At 46.1% G+C, this 18,449-nt stretch overlaps 1 protein-coding gene across 5 annotated transcripts in view; it reads right to left on the bottom strand.

Annotated features, from left to right (window-relative positions):
• Nucleotides 1-18,449, bottom strand: part of GDPD5 (glycerophosphodiester phosphodiesterase domain containing 5) — a 340,619-nt gene that overhangs the window by 18,831 nt on the left and 303,339 nt on the right. For all 5 annotated transcript variants that reach the window (XM_073334875.1, XM_073334846.1, XM_073334855.1 and 2 more), the window contains 4 exons: nt 17,187-17,337; nt 13,109-13,327; nt 10,431-10,588; nt 5,661-5,808 (listed from right to left, as the gene is read on the bottom strand). In XM_073334875.1, the coding sequence (XP_073190976.1) occupies nt 5,661-5,808; nt 10,431-10,588; nt 13,109-13,327; nt 17,187-17,337 (676 nt within the window). The remainder of the gene's footprint in view (nt 1-5,660; nt 5,809-10,430; nt 10,589-13,108; nt 13,328-17,186; nt 17,338-18,449) is intronic.

Here is an 18,449-nt window from a genome sequence, read left to right as displayed (position 1 = left end):
GTACGCAGGGAGTTTTATGGTGAACAGCAGCCAATTATACACCAGTATGCACTGAAGTATGGGTTCATCTGAAAGACTCAATAAAGGAAAGATTGAACCAAACTCCATCTGGGATGTACACACAGTTCCCACAGAACTCAGGGGTTACATCAAAGGGAAGAATTTAGAAGACGGGACATATTTTTCTCTTTACCAGACTTGTTCTTTGCAATACACCTGTTTTTATCCACCCATTTGTTGTGCAGCACAAGCCAATGTGGCTTTAGCTCATTCACTTTCTTGTGGCAGGCAATATTGATGAGGGAAACTCATTTTTATTGTTCTCCGTGGTGGTGACTTGAGAGATATTGTGGCCTAGCGCTGAACTGAGTGTCAGGAGACCTGGGCTCGATTCCTGGTTCCTCCTCCAACTGAGTGTCTGACCTTTGGCAAGTCATCTCTCCTTCTTGTCTTAGTTTATGGGAATAGTGATATTGCCCCTCTTCTGTAAAGTACTCTAAGATCTATGGATGAACAGTGCTCTATAAGAGAGCTCAATATATTAAGACAGGTCTCACTGTATTTTTCCAAACTCTGATGTTTGAAGATGAACCACTGGCCAACGTTTTAAAATAATTAACCCAATTCTGTTTTTAAGTGACCGACTGAGCTGGCCTCGCCTCTGTTCCTGTTTCAGTGGCCCGACACCTGTGAAAAGTCAGTGACAAGAGTAGATTGAATGAATGACTGAGGATTACATTGCATCATTCATCCAGGAGGAGCCCAAATAACTTCACAGCAATTGTTCCGACCACCACCAAAATGTCACTAAAATTCTTGTGTGAATAAGGATACACAATAGGAAGCACAACAGACTGTAGCCCACTGAAATTTCCAGAGGGAATTTAGGGAGGCAGAATATAATCATACCAGTTAGAATCTGACCATGCATCAGACTAAGACAATACCACCAATAACTCACGTGAGAACAGTATGGGAACTACAGCAATTGCAAAGAGGTCACCAAGTTTTAGGAATCTTCTGAAAGACTGTCTCTAGGAGCCCAGCGTCCCTCCTAGCTTATGGAGGGGGCTGATTCAGAACTTGCTCACAAAGGAGGCAATGAGACCTGGAGGACAGAGCACTGCACTGGAACTCAATATACCTAGTTCTATTCCTGGCTCTTCCACTGGCCTGTTGGTGACCATGGTCACCTTGCTTTCCCATGCCTCAGTTTCCATATCTGTAAAATGGGAATAATACCGCTGAACTCCTTTGTAAATCATTTTGAGATCTACTGATGAAAGGTGTGATAGAAGTGCTAGGTATTATTATTATAAATCATCCAAATACTGACCAGCCACTACCCTGCTTTAATAGTAAGACATATTGTCACATTGCAGCACGAGGTGATAAGAACTTAAGAATGGTCATACTGGGTCACACCAATGGTCCAACTAGCCCAGCATGCTGTCTTCCCACAGTGGCCAATGCCAGGTGCTTCAGAGGGAATGAACAGAACAGGAAATCATCTAGTGATCCATCCTGTCGTCTATTCCCAGCTTCTAGAAAACAGAGGCTTGGGTCACTCAGAGCATGGGGTTGCATCCCTGCCCATCTGGCTAATAGCCATTGATGGACCTATCCTCCACCTTTCTAGTGCTTTTGGGAACCCTGTTATAGTTTTGGCCTTCACAACATCCCCTAGCAAAGCGTTTCACAGACTGACTGTGTGTTGTGTGAAGAAGTACTTCCTTTTGTTTGTTTTAAACCTGCTGCCTATTAATTTCAGTGGGTACCCCTGGTTCATGTGTTATGTGAAGAGGGTAAATAACACTTCCTTATTCACTTTCTCCACACCGGTCATGATTTTATAGATCTCTATCATATCCCCTGTTAGGGCTTGCCTACACCACCAGGGCAGGGATGCTGTTCCTAGCTTCTGTTTGCCAGAAGCTGGGAATGGACGGCAGGGGATGGATCACTTGATAATTACCTGTTCTGTTCATTCCCTCTGAAGCACCTGGCATTGGCCACTGTCAGTACACAGGATACTGGGCTAGATGGACCTTTGGTCTGACCCAGTCTGGCCATTCTTATGTTACGTTCTTACCACTTAAGTTGATGTAAGTTATGCCATTCAGGGGGTGTGAAAAAACCACCCCCCTGAGCAACGTAACTTACATCGACTTAATGCAGTGTCTACACCACGTTATGTCAGCAGGAGACACTCTACCACTAACATGGCTTCCGCCTCTCATTGAGGTGGATTAATTAAGTTGACGCACTAAATCAGATGCTGCTGCCCCAATAGCAACTGCTCCGATTTAGCGTGGTAGCGAAGACAAGCCCCGAGTATTCTCTTGTCGAAGCTAAACTGTCCCAGGCTTTTTAATCTCTCCTCATGTTGAAGCTGTTCCGTGCCGCTACTCATTTTTGTTGCCTTTCTCTGAACCTTTTCCAATTGTAACACAACTTTTTTGAGATGGGGTGACCCGAACTGCAGGCAGTATTCAAGGGGTGGGTGTACCACGTATTTATACAATGGTATGATATTTGCTGTCCTGTTATCTATCCCTTTCCCAATGGGTCCTAACATTCGCTTTTTTGATTACTGCTGCACACTGAGCGGATGGTTTCAGAGAACTATCCAGGATGACCCCAGGATCTCTTTCTTGAGTGGTAACAGCTAATTTAAACCCCACCGTTTTGTATGTGTCGCTGGGATTATGTTTTCCTATGTACATTACTTTGCATTTATCAAAATTGAATTTCATCTGCCAGTTTGTTGCCCAGTCATGCATTTTTGTGAGATTCTTTTGTAACTCTTCACAGTCAGCTTTGGACCTAACTATCTTGAATAGTTTTGTATCATCTGCAAACTTTGCCACTTCACTGCTTACTCCTTTTTCCAGATCATTTATGAATATGTTGAACAGCACTGAACTCAGTACAGCTTGCTGGGGGACTTCACTATTTGCCTCTCTAGATTGTGAAAACTGACCATTTATTCCAAACCTTCATTTCCTGCCTTTTAACCAATTAGTGATCCATAAGAGGATCTTCCCTCTGATCCCATGACTGCCTACTTTGCTTACGAGCCATTGGTAAGAGACCTCATCAAAGGCTTTCTGAAAGTCCAAGTACACTACATCGACTGGATCATCTTTGTCCACATATTTGTTGACCCCACTCAAAGAATTCTAATCGATTGGTGAGGCATGATTTCCCTTTACAGAAGCTGTGTCGACTCTTCCAATGTATTGTGTTAATGTAGGTGTCTGACCATTCTGGGTTTTACTATAGTTTCAACCAATTTTCCTGGAAGTGAAGTTAGGCTTACTGGCCTGTAATGGCCAAGATTATCTCTGGAGCCTTTTTAAAAAAAAAAATCACTATCACATTAGCTATCCTCCAGTCATCTGGTACAGGGGCTGATTTCAGCAATCGGTTACATACCACAGTTAGTAGGTCTGCAGTTTCACATCTGAGTTCCTTCAGAACTCGTGGAGGAATACCATCTGGCCCTGGTGACTTATTACTGTTTCCAATTTGTTGAAAAGCCTCCTCTACTGAAACGTCAATCTGGGTCAGTTCTTCAGATTTGTCACCCAAAGAGTGACTCAGATGTGGGAGTCCCCACCTTGCATCCTCTGCAGTGAAGACTGATGCACAGAATTCATTTAGCTTCTCTGAAATGGCCTTGTCTCCTTTGAGTGCCCCTTTAGTACCCCGATCGACCGGTGGCCCCAGGGACTGTTTGACAGGCTTCCTGATGTACTTCAAAAAAATATTGCTGTGTGTGTGTGTCTTTTTCTTAATTGCTCTTCAAATTCTTTTTTGTCCTGCCTAATCATACTTTCACACTTGCCAGAGTATTTCCCTTCGTAGGGTTTGACTTCAAATTTTTAAACTATGTCTGATCTCCAGCTGCTTCTTTTACTCTCTTGTGTAGCCATGGTGGCATTTTTTTGGTCCTCTTACTGGTTTTGTTTTTTATTTAGGGTATATATAGCTTGAGACTCTATTATGGTGTTTTTAAAAAGGTGCCCTGCAGCTTGCAGGCATTTTACTCTTGTTGCTGTTCTTGTTAATTTCTATTTAACTAGCCTCCTCAATTTGCATAGTTCCCCTTTTTGAAGCTAACTACTGGTGTGGAGGTTTTCTTTGGGATTCCCCCCCCCCCCGCCCCGAAGTGTGTTATATATAAATATATATATAATTAAATATATTTAGCAGTTCAGCTATATTCACCTCTTGGACCAGATCCTGTGTGCCTCTTAAGACTAAATCAATATTTGCCCTCACCTTGTTTGTTCCAGGACTAGCTGGTCCAAGAAGAGCTCCAAGATCAAGCTGCAGATAGTGTACAAGACATTGCAGGGTCATGGATTCATGGAGCAGGATCAGAAAGGGTTTCTTGGGTCAGTACTAGATAATCGCCAGCCCTGCAATGGTGCACGAGACTTCATTTCTTAAAGAGACCCCCACTCCCCTGAATATTTAACCATCTTGACTTGCTTTGAGAATCCCTAGACACGGCAGCCTCACATCACTTCATCTTCATGTTGGCTTTCTCAAGCTTCAAAGATCCAAATACATGGAAATGCAAATTTTTGATGGGCCATTGTCTGCTCAGTGGCCGACAGGGCCAGTTTTCATGATGTAATTCCCCCCACACAGTGGAGAGATAACCACAGGCAGGAGCCGGTTATATTGGTGAGGAGACAGCAAAAATGAGTTTCGCAAACTGCCCTGAAAACAAGGACTCAGCTTGTTCAAAGTTAGGGCCCTTTCTGGGCAGGCTCACTATTGCTGCAACTGTGACAGCTGCTACAATGGACGGTCCCTTCCCAGCATGCCCCCACCAGTTGCTCTAGGTACACATGGCGGGCAGGGACTGCACAACGTAGTCTCCACAACCCCTACAGCCCTGCTCTAGCTGTCCATAAGGAGACGGGGCAAACTGTTGTTGCAGGAGGCATGAGTCCTGGAGCCACTGCCACCCATCTCTCCCCTGACTGGTGCCTGCCCACCCAGGGCTGGAAAGCTGGAACTATGCAAGGGACCAGAGCTCTGCTCCCCATCCACCAGCCAGAGGTGTCCAGCTCTGTCACTCCTATCACCAGCTGAGGAGACCTGCCACCTCAGCAACCAAAGGGAGCCCATTCCCCAACTGACCACCCACCTCATTCGAAGAGGGGATCCACTTTCCACTTAACATCCCATAGACAGACTTAGGGAAAACCCACTTCTGCCACCATCACCATTGCTGCTGCTAGGAACAGCTGCCAGATAGGGTTCCACACAGAGGTACAGTACCTCAATGTGGTATTGGTGAGAGGGAGCATGGTGTGTTGAAGGGTACTAAGCCGGGGGGCATGGAGTGGAAGAACTGATTGATTTGGATAAGAGAAGAGTATGAAGACAGAGTTTTGCTGGGGGAAGAGGGGAAAGTATCCAACCCAGGGAATCTTGTAGGTCTGAAACTGAACATTTTTGAAGGAGTCTCTCATTAAAATTTTGATAGCACACCGCTGAACCTACCCCTCTAACGTATGGCTTCTACAGGACAGAGCAGCCTCGAACATACCCAGAAATCTGTCCCTGTTTTTTAGAGGGATGACAGTGGAGGCGAATCTTATGTACCATATGGATATTTCACACGTGGTCTTGCTTACCATTAGCCAAACGGGAAAAGGCACCTTGCTAAGGATTTGTGAGCTATCAGATGTGACAGACTGAACACCAGCACACCACAGGATAGAGTACAGCCATGGTTCATTTACAATGTAGAGATTAACGCTCAGGTTCGCGGCGGCGTATTCCCTGCCGAGAAAAATAACAGAGCAGTAGGTTAGTATTTCTGTAAGTACAGTGAACAGAGGACACAAAATGCCATATCCTATACATGGGTGATTCGCATGAAATAAATACAAAGGGAGATTAGAGTCATCTGACAAACAGCATGCTTTTTAATAGTGGCCAGATTTGAAATTTGGTGAAGTAGGTCATGTTGAAACACAAGATCTTGTCTGGCCTTAAAACCTATTAAACCACTATTTGATCTTAAAAGCTTTATTCACTCACCAGAGCAGATTCCAGCTTAGATATACATAATTCTATCACTCCACATGGTGGTAGTCTGGACACATTTTTAAAAAGCGTCCCTAATTAGGGTGATGTTAAATGAACAGCCATTGCAGATGCCTATAATACTGAAAGGGCAAGTCACTGAATTAAACTGGAGACCGATGTAAGAGTCAGTCATACTCTTGCTCTCCTGCCTGGGTCCAGACATAGATTTATGGGGCTCTTGTTTGCTAACAAAAGAGGTCTCAAGTCTTCTGAGTGCTTGAATCCATTTTTCAAGGGGTTTGCTTCAGAGGTCAGAACAAGACTGGGAGACAAGAACTCTCGAGTTGCAATGCGGATATTGATCCTATCTATGGCCGTGGGTAAGTCACTCTGCCTCAGTTTCCTTATCTGATTGTGACGATTCATTAACACTTTGAAGATGGTCAACACCATATGTAATTATGGAGGTAGCACAAGGCTGTTAATATGATCTGATTATACTGAATATTGAGGGTGAAGCTATACACTCTTGAAAGCAATGCTGGTCATGCCGAGTAAGCACTGCATATACAGTAGTTAGGACATGTATTTTGTGGTAAAGGATGGCATTTCATCAGGGTTGATTCAATCCGTGTGGTCAGTAGCTCCCCAGTTAACGAGTCTGATGTAGGACTGTGGCAATGTCCCTTTGAACCCTATGGTTGAACCCTTCAGTTTGCCAACATGGCAGGTTTGGTTCTTGAGGCTGCTGAGGCAAACAGAACGGAGCCAGGATAATTAGAACAAACCACCGCACAATTGCCGGATGGGCACCCCTTCTCCATAATTCTCCAAGAAATGGAGAATGAACGGAAAGGAGAAAGGGTGGGCAAGGCTTTGCTCTACCCAGAGCACCAGGGGCTACCAGGCAATCGTAAGATTGCTCCTTGTAGCACTCTGGCAGAGCTGGTTCCTCTAGTTCCGGAACGTATGTAACATGGCCTGGTTTTGTTTTCAGCAGTGGAGCAGCAGGCAGTGAGCTTTTATTAACTACATTCATAATACTAGCTGCTCTGTGCAAACGTGGTGTGTGTAGCAGGAAAAGAGGATTCAGTTGCCATTACAGGGTCAACGCTTTAGTAAAAGGAATCCGACAACTAAAAAAGGGGAGTGGTGCATTTGGGCCAAAATTGATGTGGATTTAGAATTTAAAAGCATGTATTAATTTCTACTACAGCAGCACCAAGAGGGTCCATCTGTGCTAGGCGCTGTACGTATGCTGGAGGAACTTTATCTAAATAGACAAGACAAGGGTGGGAGGGGAAACAGCGGCAGAGGGGAAGTGACTTGCCCAAGGTCACACAACAAGTCAGTGGCAGAGCTAGGAATAGAACCCAAGTCTCTGAACAGCCTATGACTGGACCTCTCTGCATCTCATGCACTGAAAGTTACAGGGCATATTTTGCCTTCATTCCTTCCCCATCCCCTTTGGCACAGTGCCTGGATCGATCTACATGTCTGGACAGCTCCCCCGACGCAGCACAGCTCCACACTGGTCCTCAGTGGCAACCCGCACTGCAGTAGCACAATCTGGCCCTTAACCATTTAACATCCATGGGTTATGAACTATCTGTTTTTCAAAAAACAGCATCGGTTACAATGTGATACACTGCAGTTCAGTCATCAGTCCTTACCTACATAACAGGACTTACTTTCCTTTCTAGCTTTAAAATATTATCTCCTCTCCCAAACCGTTTGATTTCCATGTTTTCTTAAGGACCAAGTCAAATTTGGCAAGCAATAAATCCTAAAAATTAACCAGGTCACCTAGGGGCAACACATCCCTTATCTGTTTAACTTTAGCAGCAGAGGTCATTTTGATTCACACCCTATGAAATTCAAACTCCACATACTACCAAGAAGAAAGACGGCATTGGCTAATTAAAGATGAAACGAGGCCGATTTAAATAGGGTCGTTAAAAGGCTGTGTTCAAATATATTGGCACAAAGTAATGTCTGAAAGAACTCAGGAGCTTGGCCTAAATCAGAGGTTCACAGCAGCAGCAGATGAATGAGACGCAAAGGGCGGTTGCTAATCAGGTTGAAAAACTGGCTGGATGTGCTTTGAATGAGTTGCCTAAACTTCCTCTGAAACTGGTATTGGAATGAGAATCAGATGATTAATATTTTGATTTCTAAAAGGCTCCCTTAATGTTGTCACACACTAAACTCCGTGTAAAAAGCTATTAAGATTAGCCACTCTCTCCTTCTACTTCCATGACCCTCGCTTGGAAATGGGCCAGACCATCATAACATAAATCTCTTCTCCCACAGGATCTTTGGCAAACATACTAGGGTGGCACAGGTATTTAAACTACACAACCCCCTTTATTGTCCAAGGAGTCAGATCCAGGGCTGCCCTTGGTCTAGATTTTCACACAATGGTCCCAGTTTCAATGGAACTGTTCCATGTCTTGGGATCTCACTGTAAATAACTAAAAAGAAATCAGGAAAGATCTTTGATATCCATGCAGCCAGCAATGCTGGAACCAGGGGTGCTGCTGCACCCCCTGGCTTGGAGTAGTAAAAACAAACACCAAATACATGGTTTCCATCATAGCACTCCAGCTATACAAATTGTTCCAGCACCCCTACCTGCAACACCATCAAAATATGTCTCAGTGCTGTGAGACCAAGGTCTCCACACCAGCAAGGGATGCTTGTCCTAGAGGAGAACATTTTAACACGGGACATCCCAGGATGTGTCCCCTTTACCATGCTGATAATTAGCAGGTCATAAAACTTGCATAAAGAAACTTCTTTCACGACCACTAGGTGCTAGTGGCAAAGCCTTAACGCAGAGGCCATAACGCAATACATTTTATTCCCTAATATACAGCAGGAGAGAGGGATTCTGTTGAGAAGTCTTTAAAGGCCTGGTCAGCCACCTCACTGCTCAATCCTGTAAACCTTTCTAAACTGGCCGGTTCCCAGAAGATAATACCTGAAAACTGCCCAGAAAGGTCAATTCCTAGGTGGCTCTGCTGGGGACAATGGGCCTGGGGACTGAGGAAGGTTTCCTGCAGCGGGTTGACTAGACTGCAAATGGCCAGGGTCAGGGGGTGGAAGAGCATGCTGGAGTAAAGGGAGAGAGACCGAGGAGGAGCTTCGTCTGAGTTTTCAGCCCTTCAGCACTGCAAGGGTTGAGTCGATTGTCTCGTGCTTGACAAAAATCTTCAAGACGATAACTGTGGGGGTTTTTTTTTGGGGGGGGGGAGGGAGGGAGGGAGAGAGAAGAGGTTTCTATATACACTATAACTAACTAGCTCTTATATAGCGCTTTTCATCGTAGATCTCAAAGCGCTTTACAAAGGTGGTCAGGATCACTAGCTTCATTTTACAGATGTGGAAACGGAGGCAGAGATAGGGGACATGACTTGCCCAAAGACAGACAGCAGACCAGTGGCACACAGGGGAATAGAGCCCGTTTCTCCTGAGTCCCAGGCTCTAGCCACTAGGACACAGGGATGAGCTCTGTTTCAGCTAGGGCCCTGCTTGCCATTGCCCCTCTCTGCCCCACTTGGACACAACCGCAGCGCAAACCAGCGCTATGGAACGTCGGAACGTTTATGGCCTGAGAGTTTGCCCTGCATCTGGGTGTGTCTGCAAACAATGCCTGTAGGAAGTGCTCAGCATCTCGCTCCTTTCGCGTCTTTCCCTTGATGGTAGGTCAGCCTCAGTTTGCTCGGTGACCCATTGATTCATGCGTTACTTAGCAAGAAATTACAATCCTATTAACCTCTTTTCTTGTACTTTCAGCCTGGCCTGTGTCTTGCTCTCCTTTGCCTGAGGTAGGTGTGAAACCGGGGCTGACAAATTCAAGGGGTCTCCAGTAGGAGACACTAAGATCCTCCCATCATCAAGTGACAACAGGGCACTGCTGCTGATGTAGCTGAGGGGGAGTTTCCTGCTGTCTCCCATGGACTAGCAGATACGATGGGCCCATTAAAGAGGAAAATGGAGTCTGTCCTTGATTGAAGTGATGTTGCCACTATAGATGCTCCCCCCACCAGACAGCAAAACTCCCGCTGGACAGCCAGCTATGTGCCCTGTTAGGTGGGAGCAGTTCTTTGTTGTGGAAGGACAGCAGCTGCCTGGAAGCCAGAAGGCCAAAGACCCGTAGATTCCAAGGCCAGAAGAGACCACTGTGATCACTAGAATCTGTGGGTTGAGAGCCACAGGTCCTGGTTCCTGGCTTGACCACAGCTTGAGAGCCCAGCAGGCCTCAATGGGAAGGGGCAAGGGAGCAGCTATATACTTTGGCTTTGCCAAATGCACACAGCACATGCACACAGCAAGTGGAAATTCAGACCAATGAAAGCTGAGGCCCGCACCTGATGTCCTCACTGGTGACCTTAGTGTACCGCAGGTTCAGCTGTTTGATGCCTTTGTCTCTCAAGCGCTCCACGTCTGCTTTGATGTCAGAAGTCTGTTGGAAACCTGGCGCAATTCGCCTCACCAGCTGCCGCCCCGTGTTGGGCAGCCACATCACCTGGAGATACAGAGAGAGAGTCAATAAATGGAGCCATTCTGATTAAAGAGATGATTCTCAAAGACGGAAACCTGTCTGCAGCTGGGAAAGCGTTAGGAACACAGGCTCTGAGCAGTTTGGAGTACAAAGAAGCGGGAAGGACAGCCAAGCTAGAGAGTTTGCACTAATGCTATAATCAGCTTAAAGGGGCTTAAAGCCTCACACGTCTTTACTTGACTGCATTTTGAATGCAGGGCTGACTAGCTGGCAATGTGGGGTCTTGGCACCAGACTTTCAGCTCGAGGGACACGGGTTTAAATTCTAACCCAGAGGACAAGGGATAAGATATTGGAAGGTTTCATGCTAAGATGCACTTTGCGCCCATCAAAACATCCATTTCAGCACAAGAAGGACCCATGGAAAGGATACCAAGCAGGCTCTGGCAGAGCTGGGTAGGAAAAGCTTTCCAGCAACTGGCCAAACTATGCCCAGCTCAAACTAGAATTATTCAGTCTTCACTTCCATCAGCACTAAATCCGTTCAAACCTGGCAATTTTTAGCACTTCCCACTCCGATTTCAAAGCACTGTACACACATTAGTTTAATCAATTAACAATAATAGGTTCTACCCTCAGTCACAAGGTCTGGGCTCGACACAGGAATTACTGGGTGAAAATCTTTGGTGTTATTCAGGAGGTCAGACCAGATGACCATACTGGTCCCTTCTGGCCTTAAATTCCACTAATCAATGAAGAATAACTAATCAATGCTCACCTAATAATGCACCAAAACAGTTTAAAACAGGTTATGCACATTTTCAGCCAGCTAGGCTGGAAATTCTGGAGCAAAGGAGTTCAGTTCATAGAACTAGGCAGAGTGCATCAAAATGGATTTTGTTCTCACTACCAAGGGCTTGTATTTTCATAATTATTTTGCTCACCTCTTTGCATTAGCTCACCCACACAATTGCAAAGAAGGGAGCACGATTCCCCTTGTGATAAAATGAGCTCCAGGAAAGCTGACGGAAATTCAAACAGGCTCACAAAAATAAATAAATAAATAAATATCTGATGGTGTAGCCTCATGGTTAATTGAAACTCGGGTGGCAGCAGTAGTCATTAGAAAGACAGCTTAAAATGGATCCTTCCCCAGGCTAATCATTTCATAAGTGTGATTGCTAAATATTTCCATTTTTCCTCTGCATACAGATGTATTATTCACCTAACTGGAGAGTCTGAAATATTTCACAGTCACAAGATGTTCAGCTGCTTAGCACATCCGCATGTTTGACTGTAAGCTACTTTCAACAATTTAAAATCAGAAGGGAAGGAGGGGGAAATCTCAGATGTTTCCCATTTTGGCTGGGCTGAGCAGATGTCACATTTCAAGAGCTGCCCCAGTGCCCCGAGGTTTGAACCTGGGAAATGGGAATCTTCGCTCTGCAGTAAGCTCCTGCCACTTCCAGCTTCTCCCACCCTGAAAGAATCATTGCTTAAAGGAAGAGAGTGGCTGCTGGGAGCTCATGCAGCTAACAGGGTTTCCTAGGAGCTGGGTCGAGGCTGCAGGTTCAGCAGCTGGAGTGAGTAACTGAGCAAGCAGGACCTCTGGAGCCCTGGGGAGAAGCAGAGGCAGACTGGCAGCCGCTTCTTGGGACAGTGCAGGTGTGGATGGGATTTCTGCCAACAGAAGCTGCCTGTGTGCATGTTTGTTCCTCCTTCTGTTCAGGGAAACAGGACCACAAGCACATTCTGTAAATAAACAGATCACGCTAAGATACCCTGACTCTGCATCACTGATTTCTCATCCAAACCGAAAACACCACCCTGCAAGGTGCCGGATTTTGGGAACCATCTGGCCAAAGGGGCAACAATTCCTTGAAAGGTGGGAAGAGGCAGGAACTGATGGGGGCTTACTGGAGAGGGAGGCTTCCCTTCGCTTTTGTACTGAAACCTGGCTCTGGGGATTAGCTGGACACACTGGAAGGAGCTGTCTTGTGCTGGAGGAGTCTCACGTGCTCCTGCTGCTGGGCACTTTAGCACAGCCACTCACATGAAGAGGTCTGTGATTGTCTCTGCATCCTACACCCCTGGTGGCAGGACCCAGCACCATTCAGCCTCAGAGAACATTGGGATCAAGCTGTGACGAGGCCTCCTGATACCGCACTGCCTGCATCCTGATTTCCCTGTGTGAGCCCCGGCAGATTGTGTGCTCTGGGGCAGCCCAAATCCTGGTGCGACCCAAACAGCACCCACATTGCAAGAGAGCAGTGCAAGGGAACGAAGAGAGAGGCTTTCTGGGATCGGAACACCCCAGACCGCTGAGAGTTAGAGGATGGACACTATAATCGGGAAGTGAGCAGCATGGTTTCACCATGGCTAAGCACAGAGGAGGTCAAAAGCCTCTACAGCAGAAAGAAAACTGGCCAGAAATCAATCTTCTGCATGGAACCCTGATTTCTCCAGTTACTAAAGCAAACTCCTCTTCCTCTGAGCTTGAAAGAGCCAGCCCACGAGCCTGTCTCCAAAACGCTGCAGGACTTACAGCCTGCTGCTGGATCCCAGAGTCCAGTATGGTTTGCAGGGTAATGTTGATGTAAGTGCTGTAGTATGGATGATCTCGTGGCAGGTCCTGAAAGTTCAAGATCACTGACATGTTGTCCTTGGCGATCTGCAACATATCAGCCAGCTTACAGACCGATTGGTTTGCAGCTTCCAGGTAATCTGAACCCGAGAGGGAGCCAGCAGTCCAGAAGGGGTCACTCTGAAAACAAACAAGGGTCAAAGTTATTGCCATGCATCTGGGGTCCCTGCTGTGACAGAGGTCAGACAGAACTCATTTCTGCCCACGTCGTGGTGGCAATGAAGTTACCTCTGGCAGCTGCCCCTGAAATCTGCCTTGTGACTAGCCAAGCTGCTAGGGAAAGTTGGCCAACACAACAGGGTTTTTTTGCCAGAAAATACTGATTAATTAAAACAGATGTCTTTTCTGGGAAAGGGTCGGTTTCCATTCAAACTGTAGTCAGGAAAGGTTTCTCAGGTCCAGGATGGAATTGCTGGTCAGAGAGAGAGGCAACCCAGACTTCAGAATGCCCAGTAACCAGGTGGCTGGGGGCACTCCCTGGGAAGGTCAGAACCCCAGGTCCAAGTCCTTGCTGTGAATCAGGCAGAGAGACTTGAATCTCAGCCTCACATGTCCCAGGTGAGCACCCTGGTCCCCTGGGTATTCTGTGATCTCTCTCGCTCCTCCCCTCTCTCTCTTGTTCTTCATGAAAAATTTCACGAGGCCTCAGTTACATCCTGGAACGGGAACCATATTTGAAATCTCAGAAATTTTCACAGTGTGGGAAACCATTTCCCACCCAGCTCTATTGATAGGTCTCAGTCCTGAAAGGGAACAGTCAAGCAACGTCTTTCATACCAGGAGGCAGTGTGGCCCCAGTGAATAAGGTACTGAACTAGGTGCCAAGAGAGATGGCTTCTATTTTCAGTTCTGACACTGACTTGTTGAACGACTTTGGCAAATCCTCCCTGACCCTGTTTTCCCATTGGAGGATATGATGCATGCTTACCAGGAGTACTGTATGCAGTTCTGGTCACCCCACCTCAAAGACTATAGCAGAAATAGAAGGGGGTTGGAAATGGGTGAGCAGAACGATCAGGGGCATGAAAATACATTTGAAGAGTCTGGAAACATCTAATTTGGCCCATTTCATAATACAGAAACAGAAAGGTGGAAAATTCAAAACGGATGAAGGAAGTATTAATTAGCCCATGGAACTCACTGCCACTAGATATGACTGAGATCAAGAGTTACTAGGCTTCTAAAAAGGACGGGATACTTATATGAATACAAAGACCATCCAGAGTTATAACAGATTCATAGATTTGGTGGCCAGAAGTGACCACTGTGATTATCTAGTCTGAGCTCCTGTTTAACACAGGCCATAAGACTTCCCTGAATTGACTCCTGTTTGAACTAGAGCAGAGCTTTTAGAAAAACACCCAATATTGATTTAAAAATTCCCAGTGATGGAGGATCCACCACAAACCTTGGTAAATTGTTCCAAAGGTTAATTACGCTCACTAATAAAAAATTCCACCTTATTTCAGCCATACAATCTTGTTTTACTTTTATCTGCTAGGACTGAAGAGGCCATTATAGTAAAGATTGAAAACCCAAAAGAATTTTGGAAGAGATTTAAACCCTCACGCTTCAGGGAATAAAGTTCAGTGGTTTGAGCACCGGCCTGCTAAACCCAGGGTTGTGAGTTCAATCCCTGAGGGGGCCATTTAGGGATCTGGGGAAAAAAACTGGGGACTGGTCCTGCTTTGAGCAGAGGGTTGGACTAGATGATCTCCTGAGATCCCTTCCAACCCTGATATTCTATGACATGGTGATGATTCTCTCCCCCCCCCCCCAAAAAAAAAACCAACAAAAAACCTCTTGCTATGGGGTATCAAGAGGAAGTTTTCCCTGGGGGACAGGTTACCCCATCATAGCCTCCTGAGATGTTTCTTGCCCTGTCCTCTGAAGACGTCAGTACAGGTCACTGTTGGATACAGGATCTGGGGCTAGACAGACCAGTGGTCTGATCCAATCTAGTAGAATTATTGTGTTCCTCTATTTACCATCCTTTCTAAAGTGCTTTGGGACCCTTGGATGAAAAGTGCTATACCTTGGTTTAAAACCATCTAAACATCATCATCCAACCACAAAGAGTAATGAGAAGGCAACCCGGGGAAACGCTACAAAAAAGGCAGCCTTCGGTGATTGAAATCAAGCGATAGTGCTGACCCTTCAGACCAGCGGTGCCCAAACTTTTCCTGTCGCACCCCCACCCCCTTACCAGTAGTGGAATCAGTCTGTGCTTCCCCCGGCTCCATTACTGCACAGTTGGCTCAGCAGAAGAGGTTGGGTTGAAGGTGGAGCTAAGAGCAGAACTGGGGATGGGGCAGGAGCTGGGGCAGGAGCAAGGCGTCGAGGGGAATTGGGCCTGGGGGATAGAGCAGGGGGGCCAAGCGGAGCTATGGCTGGGGCCAGAGCTGCGGCTGGGTGGTGCTCCTTCTCCACCCCCTCTTGGGTCCTGTTGCCTGCCCCCCAAATGTTCTTCTGCTCCCCCGTAGGGGGGCAGCCCCACAGCTTGGGGACCACTGCTTTAGACATTCTCCCCAGGCAGCCGGAAGCTATGTGGGTGTTGTTTTGTTAGACACCCAAGTAGGGGAACTCAGCGTCATTCAAACAGAATTTACTCGGCAGGCCGAGGAACTGGACAGGCAGAATTACAAAGGGAGTCCATAATTGGTGGCCGCACCCTAGTGACACTGCTGGATGGATGTTGTGGCAGAGGAAATGCTAGACGCCACTAGCGATGAGTCACTTCAGACAGACGCAGAGCTGCCAGTCCCCAATACGCTGTGCAATCTGGAGAGGTTCCTTATCTGACAGTGCAGAGGAGCTGGGATATATATATTCATTAAATCTGAGCGTCACCTTCCATTAAACCTCCATGTCATCTCTATTGCACTCAGCCGAGGGTGAATCTGAGATCAGCCCCCAGCTTTATTAAGAAAGAAATGGTATTTGATAAAAAAAATGGAGTCTGCTCAGAATCCATTCACCCCACCATCTGATTTACATGTTAATCCCCACACAGGAGGCATGGTAAGGGGTCTTAAAAGCGAAATAAAGAGGAAGCACATTGCTGTTGGACTGGTAAATTGCACTAAGGATTTTAAAAACATTAGAACACAAGAGGGTTTTTGCAACATCCCACTGCTGTGCAGAGCGAAAGCAGGATACAACCAAAAGTTCTCATCTTCGAGAGGCTGTAGAAGAGCCTCACAATCAGGAGTATTTTAGCAAGAAAGGACAAGTGCTATATTCTCTGTAAGGAGCTGATTCAATATAAACACAACTCTTCTTTGTCTCTGCCTAACATGGGGATGGAGGAAGCTTTTGACTGATGTGCAGTAACATTTGAGGGCCTGCTAGGAGAACTCACGGCAGTACCAATAAGGAATAATACTTAACACTTTTTTTGTCCTATTTTCTTCATTTTTAAAATGGGGATCTGAGAAACAGTGCAAGTGGCTTGCCCATGTTCTCAAGCAGCTGTGCGGCTGAGCAGCTTTAGAAGCCAAGTCTCTTTACTCTTAGCCCATTGCCCTATCAACCTGCCACCAGCTCCCAGCAGATGCAAATGCAAAATTCAATGTTTGTGCACAGAAGTCAGAGTTTCAGGACGTGCAAACACAGACCAACATTTGTGCATTCCGTTTTAGAACCGTGGTGGGGGCCTCTGGAAGATTCCTTCATTTGACAGGCTGGAATTGGCTATAGTGCTGTGCCCAACAATCAAAACGGCAGAGCTAAGGTACTTGGTGCCGTAGGGCAGAGTTGAATGGGGTTGACAAAGCAGCACCGGGGAAGCCTGGCTTGGTCTATTCACCCTTCATTAAACCCTTTTATTATCGGGACAGCAGCATGCCCATCCACCTGACAGGGTCTGTGGTGTGAACTTTCAACCAATGTCCTGACTTTGGATACAGGGCACACAACACCCTGCCCCCACCCCCTCCAGATGGTAGGGACCCTATCTTCAGTATATGATCGCACGCACCCTTAGGAACCATTTTCCAGCATTAAGCCTCTCCAGGTCAGTCCAGTTGAACATGTAAGAATGCTCGTAGGCCAGTTCTGGAAACACTTCCTCCACGTTAGTTGTCCTCCTGAGTGTCTTGTCGTGCATAAGGAATGGCACCCCATCATAGCTGCAAAGCAAACAAGCATCTCCATTAACCTATGGCTATTAGCTAGCACGTACACAATATTAGAGAAGAACAGATGGTTTCTGCTCCACCCTCTCTCCAGCTTTTCAGACCAGGGTTAAAATGGGGTCAAGATCTCAATTAATTTTGCAGGCCCTCAGTGTTCTTGATTCATTTACAAAGCTACACACACAGGAGAAAAATCATCTTTAAAATGCATTTCAGATACTTTCATCCATTTCAAGGTTTGCACAGCTCCACCCTTAACTTAGAGTTTCTCTTAGGATTTGGTAAACTAACTTGGATAAGAACAAAACTCCCCACCTGAATGATTGCCAAAACCTCACCCCGTTCTACTGAGGCCCAAAACCCTCTGAAAATTCATTCTGAATCCCGTTAATTTTGTTTTAGCATGGGAGGCCCTTTATACATGTGTAAAGCAAATAATGCCTGCCCCGAAAGTCTTACAACCTAAAAATTAGATAGCATTTTGATAATGTTAAAATAATGATAACATTTTCAAAAGCACCTGAGTTACTTAGGACCCCAATTTCCCTGTGTAGGACCCTCAAAGTCCCGTGGAATTTCAATAAGGTTTAGACCATTAAGTGTCTGATGCATAGTCTGTACCGGTGGTGACTTTGTGTAGGGTACGTGTAGTACACGCTGCAGTGAAAAGTGTCTGGCATGGGTGATGCAGCGAGGAAAGTTTCCAACAGCAAGGAGCTGCCTCCCTACTGCCAGAACCCTTTTTTCCACTACCAGAGCCTTTCCCTATGGTTTGGGTGGGTAGACAGCCCTGTAGGGTACCTACCTTAAGGTTCTGCCGTGTCTTTAGTCTACTCGCATAAGCCTTGTCTTGGCTATTTAAACTCATGCTGGGGGGCGTGTAGTGTATGTACTCTACATGCCGCTGTAAGTGTAGACAAAGCCTAAGTCACTTTTGAAAATGTGATTTAGTATCCTGAGTAACCTAGGCACTTTTGAAAACATCACCTCACAAGGAACAAATGACAGCAACAGTGCAGTCGGAATGGACGACACAGGTTGCTGAAGAAGAGTTATCTAGTTCCTCGGGTTTAGTTGTGGGTGTTTTTTGGTGGTTCATTTTTCAT

This window comes from Lepidochelys kempii, chromosome 1 (genome assembly GCF_965140265.1).
Source record: "Lepidochelys kempii isolate rLepKem1 chromosome 1, rLepKem1.hap2, whole genome shotgun sequence".
Lineage (NCBI taxonomy): Eukaryota > Metazoa > Chordata > Testudines > Cheloniidae > Lepidochelys > Lepidochelys kempii.
Note: the sequence above shows the minus strand (reverse complement) of the source record. Positions and strands in the feature narration are given on the sequence as shown.